Below are 20,558 nucleotides of genomic sequence, written 5' to 3'. Positions count from 1 at the left end.
CAGCCAAACAACGTATCTATCTACCCACCCATCCACCTCCACATTGAATATCTCATAGATATTTCACATTCAACCAATATCTACAAAGCATAAATTCTTTGTCTTTTTCTCCTGCCCAAAGCTTCTCCTCCCAATTATTCCCCACCTCAGTGACTAACCTTCCTGCTACCTACAGTGGTTACCTAGGGCAGAAACCCAGAAGTCTGACCCTAACACTTCTCTCCCTCTCATTCCCCACTCTCTCACCAAGTTTGGTTGAGTCTCCCTGCTTGGTGGCTTAGATGGTAAAGAATCTGACTACAATGCTGGAGACATGGGGTTCAAGTCCTGGGTCTAGAAGATCTCCTGGAGAAGGGAATGGCTACCCACTCCAATATTCCTGCCTGGAGGATTCCATGGACAGAGGAGGCTGACAGGCTATGGTGTATGGGTCTCAAAGGGTGGGACACTTTCATATTTTCAGTCTCACTTGCTAATTATCTCTCAGAATGGTCTCCTTCCATCACTAAGTTATGATGCTAGTCCAAACACTGTCATCTCTCCCAGGATTCCTCTGACAGTAATGGATCTCTGCTTCCGCCAAACTGATCACTCCCACACATCTGCGTCTGTCTCACCTCCTTGTAAAATCTTTCCATAGCCCCCCATTGCCTGTGAAAAGAACACCTTCCTAGGGCTTCCTTGGCAGTCTGTTGGTTAAGACTCCATGCTTCCAATGTAGGCGACTTGGGTTCAATCCTTCACCTGGGAACTAAGGTCCTCCATGCCAGTGTGCCAAGAAGATTAAAAAAAAAAAAAAAAAAAAAGCACACCCTCCTTAACCTGGTTTCAGGATACAAGACCTGCGCTTATCCTACTCCTTCAGCTTCCTCCACCACTGTACCGGGCTTTTCACCTCCCTCAATTTATGCTTCTACTTCGGGCCAGAACACTTACATCTAGTAACAAGGTGTCTGGACTTTCTAGTTGTGCTGTTCTATCTTCATGACTCACTTTCCCAGTGTGTAAAATAGGGATAATAATGCCTACATCAAAGTTTGCTGTATTGAATTTCTTAACATATGCAAAGCACTTCCAAGAGTGCCAACCTGCCAGTAAGTCCTATGTAGATAATAACTCTCATTTTCACACACGTGGTCAGTGTTGAGGGATGCGATGAAAATTTCTGTGGGGGAGGAGAAAGATACTAAATTACCGTAAGCAAATATTATATAAAAAAGACAATACAAATACAAAGTAAAAGTAGAAAACAAAAAGAACATAGAACCTCAGTGATCCTTATTCAAAACAAATCCCTAGAAGCTTAAGAATCCATGACAATGAGTGGGAAGGGGAGATGATCCTCCATACGGCAGGAGGCGCTGCAGCACTCCTCAGGTTGAGGGGCTAACCCAGGAATGCTAGGATGCGCTACGAAGGTCACGTGCCCCTCATTTACCGCCCCAGCGTTCACGCCTCGTCTCTCCACGTGACTCGCATTCTCGGGGATTATTGGTCTGCGTGAGGCACGTGGGCAGGGCAGACCGCGGGGGGGCGGGGCGGGGCGGAGGGGTGGGGCCGGGGGCGGAGCTGGAGGGGGGTGGTTCGGCGCGGGGGCCGTTGGCTCCAGACAAATAAACATGGAGTCCATCTTCCACGAAAAAGTGAGTGTCCACGTTCGGTGGGGAGCTGTCCACGGCGCGGTGGCGGGCGTGGGGTGCGGAAACGCCGCCTCCCGGGGAGCTGGGTGGGGCCCGAGAGGCCCCCATCCAGATCTCGCCGGGCGGGAGGAGCTTCCCCGGGAAGGGAGCTTCACCGCTGTCCCCATTGCACCCCAAGGCCCGTGCCGGAGGATCCGGAGGAGACCCGGTCCGGGGATGTTTAGGAAGCCGGGACGGGATAAGGGCCGGGCCGGGGGCGCCTCCGGGCACGAGAGAGGAGATGGCTTCTGCGCTTCCCCTCCACTTTCCGTGAAATTTCTTCTCCTGTCCCCCTCTCTCCGTCTCCCCACATCCTAGCTAGTCACCTCTCGGACATCTTCCTCTATCCTTCCCAGTTCCACCCCACTCTGCCAGTCCTAGTCCTTGGAAGAATTAACTTTTCCTTCTCTGGGCTTCTTCGTTCTATATTGGAATCTCCCATACCCTTAGATCCTTGTCCTGCACTGAGTCCGTAAGCCTCTCGAGGCAGGGACCTTGGCTCGCCCCATGGAGGGCGTGACACTTCAGCGAAGTGAAGTAGGGAACCCGGTGCGCCTCTGCACTGGGAAGTCGTCACAAGAGTTTCTGTTACGAGGAGTTTGGGTTTCGTTTCTTTCGGTAGTGGCATCTTTCCGGATCAGGAGGCTAGCTTTCTTGTTAGGTATTAAGGATGGGCAGGAATAATGTTGTTGTTGTCTGCCTAGCCCATTGTGCTTTGATTCTTCCATGACTATGCACTTGAAGATTAATGTTTGTGGCATGTGGATAAACTCGTCTTTTTTCGCATACAATTACCATTTCATTTGAGTGTGAATGAAACCTTCCTCAGGTCGGCTTAAACACATATCTTATTTCATAATAGTTTCATGTTTGGAATGAGTTGCTGCTGAGGCTGTTATTTAGTAGGAGCAAAGGGGTTGTGTTTTGTTAAATACTTATATATCCATTTTAAAATGCACACACACAGCAATCAAAGCAATCAGAGACGAAGTGCAGTATAAATTCAAACAAATTGTTATGGAATGCTTTTCTTTATAGAAAACATTTCAGATTTTTTTTTTTTTTTTTTTTTTTGGTGGATGAGGAAGGACTCAGTGTTTGGTTATCACTAATCTTTTCAGTTGGCTGACATATATGAATCCTGGACAAGAGAAATTTAGTTGCTTGGCTAAGGAGATTGGATGAAAAGAACATTGAGTGGACATATTTTTATGACTAATTTCAGAAGCTTTGGTGTAGGACCAGATGTTTCACATTGAAAACTTTAAATTTTTCCACATCACTTTTTGAGGACCATGCAATGTTTTTTTTTTTAAAAAAAAACAATATTCATTGGTACCTAGTTTAGATAGATTGCAGTGGGATCTTAATCATGGGATCAGAAGAAGTTGGACACTAGCCTAATGAAAATCCACTTAACTTAGAGCAGTCACTCTGAATTATCAGCCTCAATATAGATTTAAAGACTTTTCAAGAACACATTTACCCTCATCACCTTGCATGTACTTAGCAAATGAAGACTCAAGTTCTACAGGGATGTTTCAGAGGTAAAGAAAGCACCTATAACCACGGACCTGTTGCCCATCTTCTACAGAGGCCATTTTGGGGATGTTTGAATCAATATGACATTTTCCGGAGCACTCCCTTCTCCTGCTCCTCATGTATTTAACTCCAGGTCCTGGATTTGGAGAGCCAGAGAACCAACTGTAGCCGATAGGAATCTGCGTGTAGGGATGTCTGCCTGCAGAGAATTTTGCAGCCACTTCCTCTTGGAGTTCTGATTTCCCCATTTTCAGAGTTGTCACTTTAATAAGTGACCCTTTAATAAGTTGAAGTGCCCTTTAATAAGTTGAAATGTAAACTCAAGAGTTGTTTATTGATATATCCCCAGTATCTGGCACATAGTAGGTGTTCAGTAAATATCTGAATGAATCAAGAGTGTTCCTTGAGCATCTAAGATGATATGGTGCTGTTTATATAAACAGGTTTTCTGTAAATATTTTAGACTTTGCAAGTCATTTATATTCTCACATATTCGTGTGTGTGTGTGTGTGTGTGTGTGTGTGTGTGTGTGTGTATCTGTATGCTTTCCCAAGCATCTAAAAATGTGAAAATCATTCTTAGCTACTGGGGCAGAGTGAATATGGCCCACGGGCTAGAGTTTGCCAGTCCCTAACTTAAACCCTTAACGCTACATGGCCACCTAGTACTGGTTTTTTTTTTTTGTTGTTTCAATTTTTTTTTTTTTTTTTTTGGTTCTGGTACCTGCTTTCTGTCATTATCACTTCTATTGCTGACTGCTCTTGGTGAGGTTATTATTTTGCCACCTGAATTGATACTTTTATGCATTTACAACTGAGAATGATAACCAAACTTGTTGGGATTATATTTAAGATTAGTGAAAATACTGGAAAGATGCTGAGTGTTGACCTTGACATTCATGATGTTTTTGTTGTGTGTGTGTGAGAGAGAGACTGCTCTTTCCTATCCATCTTCAGGCTATTTGAGGTTTAAGATTCACCAAGTTCCAAATAAGTGGCTTAAGGAAGTGTTAATAGTACAAACTCTGCCTGGGTTTGAATCCTACCTCTGCTGTTTGCAGTATCTGGTCACTGTATTAGGTAGCTCTTGAAGTGAAATAGCCTATCTTAATAGAGACTTTTTGTTGTTATTTGAATTTTTTATTAAGGATAACACGTGTAGGGGCACCCAGATCAGAAGAGTACAGCTCAGTGAATTCTCATGAAATGGACACGTTGTGTAAATAATACTTAAATCAAGTAATAGACCATTTACCTGCATGCTGTAAGCCCCCTGTGTCCTCTTCCAGGATACCAAGGCTCCCTCCACCCCTGCAAGGATAACCTCTATCCTGATTTCTAACGTCATCAATTAATCAGTTTTGTCTGTTTTGAGATTTTGTAAATGGAATCATATAGAGTATACTCTTTTGAGTCTGTCTTGTGTGTGCTGCGATTCATGGGGTTGCGAAGAGTCGAACACGAGACTGAACTGAACTGTGTTTAACACTGATTGAGTTACCCATTTTGTTGCAGGTAGTTGTAGTTAACTCACTAGTATTGTTATGTTATATAGTTAATTTTCTGTTGCATAGTATGTTGTTATATAGTATTTCTTTGTGAATGTAACACAATTTAGCCATACTTCTGGGAGGAGCCTCTGAGTAGTTTCCAGTTTGGTGGCCAATATAATAGGGCTTCCTTGATGGCTCATATGGTAAAAAATCTGTCTGCAATGCAGGTAGACCCAGGTTCAATCCATGGGTCAGGAAGAGCCCCTGGAGTAGGAAATGGCAACCCACTCCGGTATTCTTGCCTGGGAGAATTCCACAGACTGAGGAGCCTGGGAGGCTACAATCCATGGGGTTACAAAGACTCGGGTGGCAACTGAGCACCTCATTGTTACACAGTGTGTTATATAGTATTTCTTTGTAAATATCACACATTTTAGCCACTGGACTATGAGGAGCATTTGGGTAGTTTCCAGTTTGGGGGCCAGTACAAATAATGCATCTATGAACATTGTTATACGTGTCTTTTGATGTACATCTGTATGCATTTCTGTTGCTTATGCTATGTACCTAATGGTGGAATTACTAGATTATAGGGTTGGTATATGTTAACTCCAGTACTCTTGCCTGGCAAATCCCATGGATGGAGGAGCCTGGTGGGCTGTAGTCCATGGGGTTGCTAAGAGTCGGACATGACTGAGTGACTTCACTTTGACTTTTCACTTTCATGCATTGGAGAAGGAAATGGCAACCCACTCCAGTGTTCTTGCCTGGAGAATCCCAGGGACGGTGGAGCCTGGTGGGCTGCTGTCTGTGGGGTCGCACAGAGTCGGACACGACTGAAGCGACTTAGCAGCAGCAGCAGCGGCAAGCTGTAGTAGATACTCCAGATAGTTTTCCAAAGTGGTTATACTAATTTACACTTTCGTCAGTAGTGTGAAACAGTTTTGATGTCTTTAATCCTCTCCAACATTTTAGTCATTCTGGAGTGTGTAGTAATAACATACTGTTAACATTAATATGCATTCCTCTCATAGGTAAATGAAGGTGAGCCCCCTTTTGTGTTTTTTAATCCATTGGCTATCCTCTTGTGAGTACTTGCTTGTCTTGCCCATTTTTGATTAGAGTATAAGTAGGACATCTGTTCAGTTCAGTTGCTCAGTCGTGTCTGACTCTTTGCGACCCCATGGACTGCAGCACGCCAGACCTCCCTGTCTATCACCAACTCCTGGAGTGTAGTTATACTCATGTCCATGAGTCGGTGATGCCATCCAGCCATCTCATCCTCTGTCATCCCCTTCTCCCACCTTCAGTCTTTCCCAGCATCAGGGTCTTTCCCTCCAACTCACATATTATTCGGTGGGCAGTGCTTTCTGGTAGTAGAAATACAGTTGAAGGAAAAAGGTGCAGACAAGTCCTCTTCTCGCTATTGTAGCCATGATTTGAGGGGTAGCTAGTGCCTTCGTTAAGTTCAAGCTGTGTATTCAGCACCAAAATAAGAAGATAAACTTGTCTCAGCCCCCTAGATCACACCCAGACTGTCTCGATGCTGCATTCCTGAATTTTGTTCCCAGAAAATGAAATCAGGAAAAAGATGTGTCTTGCATGGTGTTGGTCTTTGGGGATCTGTTGTGAGACATAGCTCAGAACAAATTGCAGGATGTCAGACAGGCTGGGTTAAAGAATAGACTTTTCTAGGGAAATGGATAACTTAGAGCATCAGGGTTATTAGCAGGAGAAGGTATTCTCCCAACTGTCATCATCCCCTGGAGTCAGTCCGGTGCTGGGTGCACAGGGAGGGACCTCATCCACCCATGAGTCTCCCTTCTCATAGGGAAACAGGAGAGCAGCATTGTTGAGGGGAGACGGGTGATACTCAGGCTACTTAGTTGAAGGTAGCCTGAGTTTAGGTTTGGGTGCCAGCAGCGTGAGAAAGCCAGTTGCCCAGTGCCTGAAGACCCTGGGGCTTGTAGAAAGTTGTATTCTTCCCACCCTCATAACAGGAAGCCAGCGATCCCTTGGAGACCCAAGCTGGGATGCATGCGGTCTCCTTGCTGCCTTGTTTAGAAGTGAGCTCCAAGCATGATTTTCTGGACAGTATTGCTCACTACACCACAGTGTGTGCCTTATCTTTCTTTAAGAGAGCCTCATTTTTGTAGCTACACGTCTCCATAAACATGGAACAGAATTTGTCTTACTGTGTCAGTTCTTGAGATTCATCTGTTCATGGATTTGAAACTCCATGAACGAACATTTAAATGTACTCATTAAATGGAGTACATAAACATCCCATGAATGACCATTTAAATCTTGTTGAAAGAACAAATGTTCTAGGGATTAAATGTTCTTTTCAGCATTAGTAATTTACCATGGAATCTCCAAAAGTGAAGTTATTTTAGCTACTGAAAATGAGGGAGGCTAAATGTTTATTGTAGAGTAATTTTTAGTAAAATATGAGATTTTATATAGATGATTTTTGTTTAATATAAATCATTAAGTTTGACCATATAACTGATCATATAATTATAGTTTCATTATAAAATAAATGTTAGCAAATGAAAATGCCCATACCTGGGTTATTCATGCTTTCTAAAGCTAAAAATGTTTGGTTTGGCTGTGTTAGGAAGTTAATGATTACATATCTTTGGAGAAGATACTGTACAAATCTGTTTTACAAATCACATTTGAATTTTTTCTTTTGGAAATATTAGCAAGAAGGCTCACTTTGTGCTCAACACTGCTTGAATAACCTACTACAAGGAGAATACTTCAGCCCTGTGGAATTGTCTTCAATTGCACATCAGCTAGATGAGGAAGAGAGGATGAGAATGGCGGAAGGAGGAGTTACTAGTGAAGACTATCGCACATTTTTGCAGGTACCAATTTTAAACTCACTAAATCACACTTCTTAAAAAATGTGGGTACTGTTTAGAAAGGGATGAGCTGCTCTTCCAATGGGGATCTGACTTGTTAATTATAACCCAGCTCTCGGCTTTGTAGACGGGAATGCACAAGATGTTATTTTAAATGCACACACTAATGACACTTTGCCCTTCTCTCCCCACCCTCAATCTCTGCCCCAACCACCTCTCCAAATTCAACAGCAGCCTTCTGGAAATATGGATGACAGTGGCTTTTTCTCTATTCAAGTAAGTAGTCACAAGCATGTGCTAAGTGTTGTTTATATCCCAGGCAGTAAACTCAGGATATGCTTTTCACAGCCTTTCAAAGTCACCTATTGATGTGACCTTCAGAAGTTCCTCCAGTAGGTTGAGTATAAGAGTATAAGATTATCCTTTAGAATACTAGTTTTCTATATAGCTACACATGAAAATTAGGACAGTAGATTCTTCATTTTAGAGAAGGCCTTTTTCAAAGGAGGTTGTTAATTTGAATCTGTGTGCTAATAAATGTAATTCCAGTAAGTCACAGTATTTCAAAGGCTTCCCTCATGGATCAGCAGTAGAGAATCCGCCTGCCAATGAAGGAGACGCGGTTTTGCTCCCTGGGTCAGGAAGATCTCCTGGAGAAGGAAATGACAACCCACTCCAGTATTCTTGCCTGGGAAATCCCATGGACAGAGGGGAACCCTTTGCTAACCTTGCATTTAAATCAGCCTACCAGGATTGGATTCCTTCATTATGGTCTGCAGCTTTCATCTTTTCCCTTTTTGTGAACTTATCGCTCCCCTTGAATTCTGTGGGTGAATATATATATGATACTCGTGAGACTGATTCTTTCATCTGTGGCTCTTTGGTTCCATTCCTAACACCTGTGAGGTGGATCCAGAGTTCTTCAGAAGCTCTCTTGGGGGACCTGCAGATATCTCTGTATGTGTTCCCCTGTTCAGTCCTCCTGGACTCCTCGGTCACCAGCATTTGCAGCCAGGGCTTCACTGTGGGTGGTTACAGGTAACAGCTGCTGCTGGGCCCGGAGCAGGGGCCTGAATGGGCTCAGCGCGCGCCGTTTCCTGTTTGTGCGGTGCTGCTCTGGGCACCAGTCCACACTTGCCCAGTGCAGATTATTCACTGTTTGTCTATACTCATGCCTGGCTCACGTGCTGCTTTGTTGGGTACCTTGGAGGGTAGGTGGTGAATTGTCAAAATTTTTCCTTTTGTTTTTTTCTTAGTTTGAAATAATCAGGTTTATCTTTTGATTTCCTACAAATCACAAACCCACGATAAAAGAAATTTAGAATTGATGAAAACTTCAGTTTAAATCCTCAGAAATAATTCATTTTGATAGACATAAAATTATCATTATTCCGTATAGTAAGTTGACTGTCAGTTTTCTAAAGCAGAACTCATAGCAGCCAAATGAATGCAATGGACTTGTGTTAAGAGTAGCACTTCCCGGATAGAATATACATCTAGATTTTGGAGGCAGTTCTATCTAGGAATTGTATGGTTCTCATACAATTCCAGAAACTTAGTGTAAAAGGTACTCTTTTAAATGTTATGTCTATATTGTTAGTTATGGATATTTGGTGCATATAGTGATATATCATGTGCACACACACACACACACACATACACACGCACACACATGCACTGTAAAACCCATAGCATACTGGGGAAATTTATCTATGAACTAAAATAGATTCTACAACTAATGTGGCTTAACGCTACTTATTTGGAATTTTAAAAAAAAAATTTTTTTTTTAACAGGTTATAAGCAATGCCTTGAAAGTTTGGGGTTTAGAACTAATCCTGTTTAACAGTCCAGAGTACCAGAGGCTCAGGATTGATCCCATGTAAGATTATTTTGCTTTTCCTATATTTGATTTTTAAATTTATACTTTCTTAAAGGGGAAAAATAAGCCTGGCCTGCTTTTGTTGTGATATTCCCCATTTTATCCCCTCAGGTTTTCCTGGTTTGCCTTTTGGGGCTGTCTGTGAACATCTGTCCCCCGAGCCTCCCTGACCCCTCCATGTGTGGCAATGCAGAGCTGATCCTTGAATGGGGTGTGGTGCTGTTGTTTCTGTATGGCATCACCGATCTCCACAGAGATTTATGCTGTTTTGTAATTTTTTAAAAATCAGTGATTCTTAAAACTGTAAATATAATCCTAAGTCATCATAGTTTTGTATAGTATTTTCTAATTGACAAACTAAATGAATATGATTCTAATATTTCAACTTAATATTGCATATGTGCTTTTTCCTGTTTCTAGAAATGAAAGGTCATTTATATGCAACTATAAAGAACACTGGTTTACAGTTAGAAAATTAGGAAAACAGGTAACGCTTCTCCTCCTTGCCTGTCTTTTTTCTCATTCTGTACCTCATTTGCAACTAATGTGAGGAATTGGTGCCTTGAAGATGAAGGAACACACCAGTAATGTGTTCCTGTGGCCTGGTTACAATCTAGATAGATAGGACATAAGTAAAATTCTCTATTTAAGACAAGACAGCCATATTTAAACATAAGTAAGTTTTTATGTGACCAAGATGTTCTGTCAGCTAACTTCTGTTTTTCATAGGTTTATGTTAAGCATAGCAGTGTCACAAAGCCTGAAATAGTGTCCGGTATGAATAAAAATTTTCAACCATGTTTGCTTTAGCTTAACAAGGTTATTCACATTCCAAAATGCCATGTAATACATGTGTCTACATAAATCATTTCTATTTAAAAAAAAAAATGGAATGTGTCTTGAGCATTGAGCAAAGCTTTTATAAGATCAAGAAATGTACCAAAAGTGGTATTTTTAAAAATAATTACCAGTGATCTTTGTATACCCAATATCATTTTTGACAACTTTTAATGTCCTTTTTCTCAGAATTTTGACTCTTTGAAAGAGGGTTACTGAAAACAGATTAATGTAATGAAAAAGAATGAATTACTGATACATGCAACAATGTGGATGAACCTCAAATTAATTATGCTGAGTGAAAGAAACTAGACACAAAATACTATAGTCCATAGAAAAGAAAAGAAGAAAGTGAAGTTGCTTGGTTGTGTCTGACTCTCTGCGACCCCATGGACTGTGGCCTGCCAGGCTCCTCAGTCCATGAGATTCTCCAGGCAAGAATACTGGAGTGGGTTGCCATTTCCTTCTCCAGGGGATCTCCCAACACAGGAATCGAACCTGGGTTTCCCATATTTCAGGCAGACTCTTTAACGTCTGAGCCACCAGGGGCTCACTATAGTGTTCCATTTATATAAAAGCATAGAAAATGTAAACTAATCTTTAATGACAGTGATTGCCTGGATGAGGGAGGCAAGGAACAATGGACGATGATTACAAGGGGCACAGGAAAATTGGCAGTGACAAAAATGTTCACTCCCTTGGTGGTGGTGATGGTTTCGTGGGTATATGCATACGTTAAAACTTCACATTTTACACTTAATATATTACAGTCTGCTACATTTCAAGTACACTTAAATAAATCTTTTTTTAATAAGCTAATATGAAACAAAAGGAAACAGGAAAGAGTACATTGAGTTAAATCAATATAAGATAATTCTAAAATGAAAGCCCTACTATTTTAAGTTTGCTGCTTAGAAGCAGCTTCATCTTAAATGGTCCCTCTTGGGTGGCAAAGAGCAAGTAAGTTAGTGTGGTTTGGTGCAGGAGAGACCCACGCAGGTAGGAATCGACTCTGGGAAAAACCAAGGCAGAACTCTCCCAAGTGTGTTTAACCTAGGAGTTTTATTTAAATATTTAAAAATACGATCAGCTGTTCTTCACTTTCAAGATCTGAAGTCTTAGAGTCTGGAATTCCTTTGTATTGATTTGTATGTAAACTTACATTATTATTTTGAGAAATTTTGTAAATTTTAGTTCTTCAAAATTGAATTTACAGATTTCACGTTATCTTAGACAAACTCATTATCCTAGACAAACTTCCCTGATAGCTCAGATGGTAAAGAATCTACCTGCCATGCAAGAGACCTGGGTTCAGTCCCTGGGTTGGGAAGATCCTCTGGAGAAAGGAATGGCCGTGCTGGAAATGTCAAACTATGGCTTATCATCTTTGGTTCTAATTTATATTTTTGATTAAAATTGTATTTTTCACTATAGACTCTTGTCTGAGGCCCCTGTATAAAGAAAAAAATGAGAAAAATATTACCATCTCTGATAAAATTCACAAAAAGCATTTGGTGATGATGCTGACAGTAACTTCTGAAACTACTGTATCTTGTGGGGTAAATTAGGATGCCCATGAAATAGTGAACAAACGATGTTAATTACATGCAGTAGTGGTTTAGTGATCTTGTAAAAATGAGTTGGCGATTAAAAATTCTCTTCCTGGAATGTCTAGCTTTCTCACAATTAAAATATTTTGACTAAAATTATCGGCAGTAGGAAAACTTGGTAGTTGTCATTTTTCTTCCACATCAATATAATATGATTAGGGTTTTGTTGGACAGTTCCTTTGAAAAAGATTTAATTATGGCTATAATAAGGGTGCTTTAAAATACTATCAGTTTCTTTTCTCTTTTGAAGGGGGGATTTAAAGTTTATGGCTTAAAGCAAACTTTTAAAACATTTAATAGTGAAAAAATTGCAACATTTTATTTCAGTTTTTAAAAATTGTATGATTTAATTACTTTTTAAAAATCTTAATTTGACGTGTTTTCAGTGTTTAAACAGTCTTACTAAGTTTAGATGGGGATATATCAATTCATAGCATGTAAAACTTGTTAATTACAATGTGTACTAACTTAAATATTGACAATTTGTTTTCCAGTGGTTCAACTTGAATTCTCTTTTGACGGGTCCAGAATTAATATCAGACACATACCTTGCACTTTTCTTGGCTCAGTTACAACAGGAAGGTAAGTAAAGACTGAACATTTTATGTTATCTTTTGAAGTAGCTAAATGAAACTGTCTCACTAGAAGTGAGTATACCAACTGTGTAGAAACTGTCTCAATAGAAGTGAGTGTAGCTAAATAAAACCATCTCTTTAGAAGTAAGTGTAACAATAGTGCTTTTGTGGCAGAAGCAGGGAAATAATCTTTGTTTTATATGGTAAGCTTTAGGCTGCGATTTGAGTCATCCTGCTCTTTGGGCATTCTTGCTGACAGCTGGCCCTCCCCTGATGAGGCTGACTCCTTTGCAGACCTTCTATGTTAGGGCATTTTTGTCTTCCAGACCCCACATACCACAGAGCCAAGGAGAGCTTAGGTATTCTTCTTGTTCATCCTTACCCCTTCTAGGTCACTCTTCTTTCCTAGAAACTGCAGCTCCTTTGAAGTATATATCACTAGAGTAAAGTCTACCCCTTTCTCTTTTGCAGTCTTTGAAAGTCTGATCTTCCTCCTTTTCCATTGAAGATTTAGGATCTCACTCACTATAATGGCTTTCCTTCAACTCTTTTCACCATTCTTGGTGATTTCTACATCAAAAATCAGTCCAATCCAATCTCTTGCTTCTTTCAAAGATCATTTTTTTTTCACTGTTGCCTGCCATTACTAATAACTGTACCACCTTCAAATTCTAATTATAAGCGTCCTATTCTTAGACTTTTGTCTCCTATCTTTATACCATAGTCTCTCTCTTTTTTTTTTTTTCCTTTGTAACAATTCTTTAAACCCTATTACAAGCCTAAACATTCCCCTTAGGTCCTTACTTCCTATGTTATTCCACCTGTTTTCTGTAATCATCGTTGTAATTCATTATCATTCAGTGATTATCGCTCTAACACACAGTTGCGCTTCTCAGCTCCTTTCTCTTTCTCCCTCCATCATACTTTTATGACAAAAATCCCAACCCTGGTTAAAATCCAATCTTGGACTTGTCCAGTCCTCCTCCATCAGAGCAGTTGAGCATGGTTAAAGATGCAGTATAAAATATGATCAATTTTGCTTTAAATTTAGGATCGCAAATTTCAAATGAGCCTTCAGTGCTACTTGATATCCCTACCACATTCTTGCAGTAAGCTCACCTACCACTTCCCAGGATGATGATTGCACAGCTTCTTCAGACCTCCCAGCATCCCCTCCCCGTTCCTGACTCCTAGCTTATGGCTGTCCTTTATATTCTACTGTGAAAACAGGAGCAATTAAAAGAGAACATCCTTGTTCTTCTATCAGCAGATCATCACCTTGATTCTCTCTCTTCCTGTGCTTTCAGGCTATGAGAGTAGGTGAGCTGTTCCCTGCTCTTAACCAGGCCCAGTGTCTCCACTCTGGGGCTAGATCTTAGCTCCTCCCACGTAGTCAGGACCTTCGCTTCTGCTTTTGTCGCTCCACTCTCCTATGTGGGTTCCCTCTTTTATCTTATTATTCCTACTGTAGAGAAGTAAGCTCTTTCTCTCCATTGATTAAAAAGAAAAAAACTTCTTTCAATGCCAGGAAACTCCCGCAGTCTCCCGTTTTTTCTTTCTCCTTAGAATCATCTCTAGTGTATGGTCTCCTGTGCGTGAACTTGTTGCAGTAACACTGTGATAACCAACATGTTCCTGAAAACCCTCTTAGTGTCTCCAGTGACCTCCAATTTGCCAATGGCAGTATTCAGTTCTCAATCTTCCTTGACATCATCTTTTTTGAGAGTATAGGTTAGTATACCCTCCTTTAAAGAGAATGAAACAAAATTTTCTTATCGAAAGTTTCAAACAAGTATAAAAGTATAGAAAACAATGTGATGTACCCTTCGCCCAACCTCAGCAAATATCTCATGGCCAGTCTTGTTTTACCTATACCCTACCCACTTCTGTTTCCAGTTTATTCTAAGAAAGTACTCGTCATCTTTGTAGATTTTTTAAATTAAAATCTTTAAAAGCAAAGACTCTTTAAAAATATACATATAACCACAATACTCTAATGACATACAAACATTTAATTACAATTCTTTAATAGCACCAACTAGCCAACTCACATCTCTCATTGCCTGTTTGTTTGTTTTTTTAAAGCAGTGATAGCTTAGGTGAATAGTATGTCCTATTTGTTATCTCCAAAGAAGATAATTTAGCATCAGGACCACAGACGAGGCTTTAGGCACTCAGAGCTTCCTGTGGTGGAAGCTTTATGACTGTGGAAAAGGGATAGGGGAAGCTTCTGACACAGACAGCAGAAGAGGGCAGCGAGGGCCCCATTCGTTAGTCTTTACTCGGTTCAGTGGCTCAGTGGTGTCTGACTCTTTGCGACCCCATGGACTGCAGCATACCAGGCTTCCCTATCCATCACCAACTCTTGGAGCCTGCTCAAACTCATGTCCATCGAGTCAATGATGCCATCCAACCATCTCATCCTCTATTGTCCCCTTCTCCTCCTTCCTTCAATCTTTCCCAGTATCAGGGTCTTGTCCAGTGAGTCAGTTCTTCACATCAGGTGGCCAAAGTATTAGAGTTTCAGCTTCAACATCAGTCCTTTCAATGAATATTCAGGACTGATTTCCTTTAGGACTGACTGGTTGGATCTCCTTGCAGTCCAAGGGACTCTGAACAGTCTTCTCCAACACCACAGTTCAAAAGCATCAATTCTTTGGCACTCGGCTTTCTCTATAGTCCAACTCTCACAAACATTCATGACTCCTGGAAACACCATAGCTTTGACTACATGGACCTTTGTTGGCAAAGTAATGTCTCTGCCTTTTAATATGCTGTCTAGGTTGTTTGTAGCTTTTCTTCCAAGGAGCAAGCATCTTTTAATTTCATGGCTGCAGTCACCATCTGCAGTGATTTTGGAGCCCCCCAAAATAAAGACTGTCACTGTTCCCACTGTTTCTCCATTTGCCATGAAATGATGGGACTGGATGCCACGATCTTGGTTTTTTGAATGCTGTTTTGAGTCAGCTTTTTCATTCTGCTCTTTCACTTTCATCAAGAGGTTCTTTAGTTCCTCTTCACTTCCTGCCATAAGAGTGGTGTCATCTGCATGTCTAAGGTTATTAATATTTCTGCCAGGAATCTTGATTCCAGCTTGTGCTTCATCCAGCCCGGCTTTTCCCATGATGTACTCTGCATATAAGTTACATAAGCAGGGTGACAATATACAGCCTTGACATATTCCTTTTCCTGTTTGGAACCAGTCCATTGTTCCATGTCCAGCTCTAACTGTTGCTTCCTGACCTGCATACAGATTTCTCAAGAGGCAGGTCAGGTGGTCTGGTATTCCCATCTCTTTCAGAATTTTCCACAGTTTGTTGTGATCCACACAGTCAAAGGGCATAGTCAATAAAGCAGAAGTAGATGTTTCTCTGGAATTCTCTTGCTTTTTCCGTGATCCAGTAGATGTTGGCAGTTTGATCTCTGGTTCCTCTACCTTTTCTAAATCTAGCTTAAACTTCTGGAAGTTCATGGTTCACATACTGTTGAAACCTGGCTTGGAGAATTTTGAACATTACTTTGCTAGCGTGTGAGATGTGCAAATGAGACTAAAGAAAGTTAGTCTTAGGCAAAATAGATTGTTGTCATAACAACTCAGTGTTTAAGGGGGAAAAAAAAGTCTTATGTGACTAAGACAAAGGAATATAGGAAAAAATGTTTGTCCCTTTCTCCTCCTCGAGTGCCCCAGACCCCTTTCTCCTCCTTGGGAGGAGACTCCTTGTCATCCTACCTAAGAATTAAATTTCTCACTAGTCTTTTAAAATGTATCCACTTATTTGCTTTTGGATGTGCTGGGTTCACTGCTACTTATAGGCTTTCACTTTGCTGGGGCTGCCCTCTCGTTACAGTGCACACCTTTCTCATTGCAGTGGCTGCCCTTGCTGCAGAGCGCAGGCCCTAGGGCATGTGGGCGCAGGAGTTGTGGCACCTGGGCTCAGTTGCCCCATGGCATGCGGAGTCTTCCTGGACCAGACAGTGAACCTATTCTCCTGCTTTAGCACAGGGCCGCCAGGGAAGTCCTCCAATCTCCTTTTTGATTCTTCTTCTTTTTTTTTTTTAAATATAGTTAAACCAGGTTGAAATAAGGGTCTTTGATTGCTTTGGATTGCTATGTCTCTGAAACCTATCAATTGGTTTCTTCTCTTAAATTTTTTCCTTTTTCTTTTGAAAAAAAAAAAAATGGGTCATTTGTTCTGTTTCTCACATTCTGGATTTTGCCTGTTGCATCTTTTTTTTTCCTCTGAGCCCTTGATGAGCAATAGACTGGTCCTTAGATCTAGAGACTTGATCAGATTTAAGTTCATTTTGGGAAGACAGAAGACTCTTCATGGATGGTGTGGCACTTAATGTCCAGTTGTCTCTCTTGTTGTGATTTGAGTAGCTGCTAATAATAAATGCCTAGTCTGTTATCTCATTAATTAGATTTCCATCATTTCTTCATTTATTAGCTGGAAGACTTTTATACAAATAGACTTTCCTTCATCAACTGTTTGGTTATCTTGAAGTATATAGTTCATATATAAAAAGCAGGGTAAATATTTATTGCCTTTTATCAGTTTTAAATATTTGGTCATAGTATCTTGTCTCCAAAGGTAACCGGTTGGTTTGTTTCTGTGGTGTCATTGTAAACTAATCTATTAAAATCATAGCTCAGGGCTTCCCTGGTGGCTCAGTGGTAAAGAATCTACCTGCCAGTGCAGGAGACACAGGCTCCACCCCTGGCCCAGGAAGGCCCCATGTGCCATGGGATAACTAAGCCTGTGTACCACAACTATTGAGTCTGCGGTCTGGACTTGGAACCACAACTACTGAGCCCAGGAGCTGCAACTACTCTATAGCCCATGCTCTAGAACCGGTTCTCCACAGCAAAAGAGGCCACTGCAATGAGAAGTGTGCATACCACAACTAGAGGGTAGCCTCTGCTCCCCAAAACTAGAGAAAAGGCCAAGCAGCGACAAAGACCCAGCACAGCTGTAATAAAATAAACCATAGTTCATATGCTCTAGTCTCTTGTAATTACTATTGATACTCAATATTGTCACGTCTTGGATGAGTGGGAACCTTTTCAACTTGACTCTCAAGCTTTTGAAATGACCACTCTCGCCTTTTGAAGCCCTTTTTAGGTCATATAATAAGAATTTTCAGTCTTGTGTGTTTCCTTCCCCTTTAGTAATGGTGATTCGAGATCGCAGTCTGTGCGCTGGTGTGCTTATTGCTACTAGGTTGGTTGTCATGTAGGTCTCTCCAGTTTTCATGTAGGATCATTATGTTGTAATGTCTTCGATTTTATATACTTTATCTCTTTTCTTTTATGCCTAAAACCTTTGTTCCTAACTACATCTTCCCTTTTTGAAATCCTGTCTCTGCTCCTCTTCCAAGCCACTGTGCTCTAGTTTGCTTCATGTCGTATTGGCTGCTGCTTTCAGATGCCTTTTATGGATCCTACTCTTTAATCTCTAGCTAATGAAGTGACCCAGAGTCAGTCTTGGACAACTTCTTGACTGTGTGCTGTCCCATTATTTTAGATATCATCTCTAAATAAAGTCTATCTGCCATAATTCCTTAGACTTTTATCAACATCTACCCCAAGCACTAAACCCCTAACTTTCGCATCTCCACTCAGAAGTCCAGAAAGCATTTCAATCTGAATATGTTTACAAAAGACTCATTTTTTTCTCCCCATACTTGCGGTCCCTCTGTCCGTTTTCATAAGCCCCGCTCTTCTTGCGCATTGGTTGCTATATATTACACTGAGAAGGCAGCCTAGAGTGCTCTTCTTAAAATATAATGCACATCGTGGCATACTTTCACTCTTCGACCCTTCAGTGGCTTCTTAGCACACTTAGAATGAAATCTAATCTTGAATAAAACCCAAGCTCCTCACAGTGTCACCTCTGTAAAGCAGTTTCTGCTCTTCATGATGCTCTTCATGGAATAGCATGGGGAGCTAACAGAGTGTATCCACAACCTAGAAAACAGTTTTACTGGCATAAAACCTGTTCAACCGTCTGAACTCTGAGTATACTTGTCCTTGTGAAAAAAAGTGTTAAGTGTATTATGATTTACTCTTGAGTTTTTCCATTAATAGGCCTTATAATCTTTTTTTAAAATTTCATTTTCTGTTAATGCTCATAAAGAATATCTATAATAAGCACCAAGTGAAAGTGAAATCGCTCAGTCATGTCCAACTCTTTGCAACCCCACGGACGGTAGCCTACCAGTCTCCTCAGTCTATGGAATCTTCCAGGCAAGAATACTGGAGTGGGTTGCTGTTTCCTTCTCCAGGGGATCTTCCCGACCCAGGGATCGAACCCAGATCTCCTGCATTGCAGGCACATGCTTTACCATCTGAGCCACCAGGGAAGCCAAATAAGCACCAAGGTTGAAGAAAATTTATGGTAGAAAAATGAAAATTGATCAAAATGGCTTAGGTATAGCCCACCCTTATTCGGCTATTGTATGGAGTATCCAGCTGGGAAAACCTTGGCTTTCCAGAGTTGTATTAATTAAAAAATTACATTGGACAAATGTAATTTTTTCAAAACATGAACCACATCTTCAGCACCTTGACTAGAATTTAGGGTATTGGCTTTCCAGGTCCTGTTTTCAGTTAGGAAGGCTGTGTGTCAGGGTCAGCTATTTCCATAGATAACTCATTTTACTCATATTGCAGATTTTTACACACATCTTCTGATCATGTCCTCAAATAGCACTCTGCGGAAGGTACAGCATAATCTGTTCAACAGTTGAAGAAATCAAGACATAGAGGGGTAAAGTGATCAACAGAGGCAGTTAGGAAACAGAAGAGCCAGGGCACTAAAACCCGGGCTGTCTGAGTATACACTCCTTGCTCTTCCTCAGTCCTTTCCTTGCCTTTCTGTTGTCACTTAGGAAGTAAGCTACTTGGTCAAGCACTGTTTTAGTATGTTTTAAGTATATTTCCATGAAAAGTGAAAGGAAAGTTGCTCAGTCGTGTCCGACTCTTTGCAACCCCATGGACTATACAGTCCGTGGAATTCTCCAGGCCAGAATACTGGAGTGGGTAGTCGTTCCCTTCTCCAGGGGATCTTCCCAACCCAGGGATCGAACCCAGGTTTCCCACATTGCAGGCAGATTCTTTACTAACTGAGCCACCAGGGAAGCCTCATACTTAATTATTGCCCCTGTCAGATTCTGCACAAATTATTAAGCACAAATTAGGTATGTTTCCTTGTTCTTACTTAATTAGAGCCCTTTTCAGATTCAAATACTTCTCATAGTCACTCTATGAGATGGCTATTCCCATTTTACAGGTGAAGAGGTTTAGAGGGACTTCCCTGGTTGTCCAGTGGTTAAGAATTTGCCTTGCAATGAAGGGGACATGAGTTTGATTCCTGGTTGGGAAACTATTAATAAGATCCCACATGCCACCGAGCAGCTAAGCCCACGTGCCACAATGAAAGATCCAACTAAGACCAGTTGAAGAAATTTATATATATGGAAGTGAGGCTTAAAGACCTTAAGTAATTTGTCCTAGACCACCCCACTGGTAAGTGTAAGAACCATTTCTTGGATCCAGGTCTTCCTCACTCCCTGGTTTGTGGTCTTCCCGCTGTTGTGCTGCCTCTCTGTCTGCTATCATTTTCAGTCCATTTTGAATCACTTGCTAGCTGTTGTAGATAATTTTTGCCTTTTTTTTTAGGTTACTCTATATTTGTTGTTAAGGGTGATCTGCCAGATTGTGAAGCTGACCAACTTCTACAGATGATCAGAGTCCAACAGATGCATCGACCAAAACTTATTGGAGAAGAATTAGCACAACTTAAAGAACAGAGGTAAAGCTGAGCCTGCAGTGTGGGGTATATGATAGTATTTCATTACAAGAATTAAATTTACATGAAGATGTGGTCCTTTTATTCTTGGTGGGTTTTTTTTTTAGACCTTTCTGTTTAAGTGTAGCTTATTGGTTTAACCTTGGATCAACTCTCTGAATTATTTAAGTATACTTCCCAACACAAATTCATGTCACAATAGGACCTTTGTATTATTAGATGTTATCTGCAAAAAAAAATGTGTAAGTTTTCAACTTACATA

At 40.9% G+C, this 20,558-nt stretch overlaps 1 protein-coding gene across 5 annotated transcripts in view; it reads left to right on the top strand.

Moving 5' to 3' along the window:
* The first annotated feature begins 1,589 nt into the window (after positions 1–1,589).
* The window catches only part of ATXN3 (ataxin 3), a 38,301-nt gene continuing 19,332 nt past the window's right edge, over positions 1,590–20,558 (top strand). For 2 of the 5 annotated variants that reach the window (XM_012098272.5, XM_060401380.1), the window contains exons 1-7: positions 1,590–1,643; positions 7,422–7,586; positions 7,815–7,859; positions 9,378–9,463; positions 9,884–9,950; positions 12,405–12,492; positions 20,167–20,299. In XM_012098272.5, coding sequence (XP_011953662.2) covers positions 1,620–1,643; positions 7,422–7,586; positions 7,815–7,859; positions 9,378–9,463; positions 9,884–9,950; positions 12,405–12,492; positions 20,167–20,299 — 608 coding nt within the window. In that variant the 5' untranslated portion in view covers positions 1,590–1,619. 5 annotated transcript variants of the gene reach the window in all.

Source organism: Ovis aries, chromosome 18 (genome assembly GCF_016772045.2).
Source record: "Ovis aries strain OAR_USU_Benz2616 breed Rambouillet chromosome 18, ARS-UI_Ramb_v3.0, whole genome shotgun sequence".
In the NCBI taxonomy this organism is placed as follows: Eukaryota; Metazoa; Chordata; class Mammalia; order Artiodactyla; family Bovidae; genus Ovis; species Ovis aries.
This window is presented reverse-complemented; position numbering and strand designations above follow the sequence as displayed.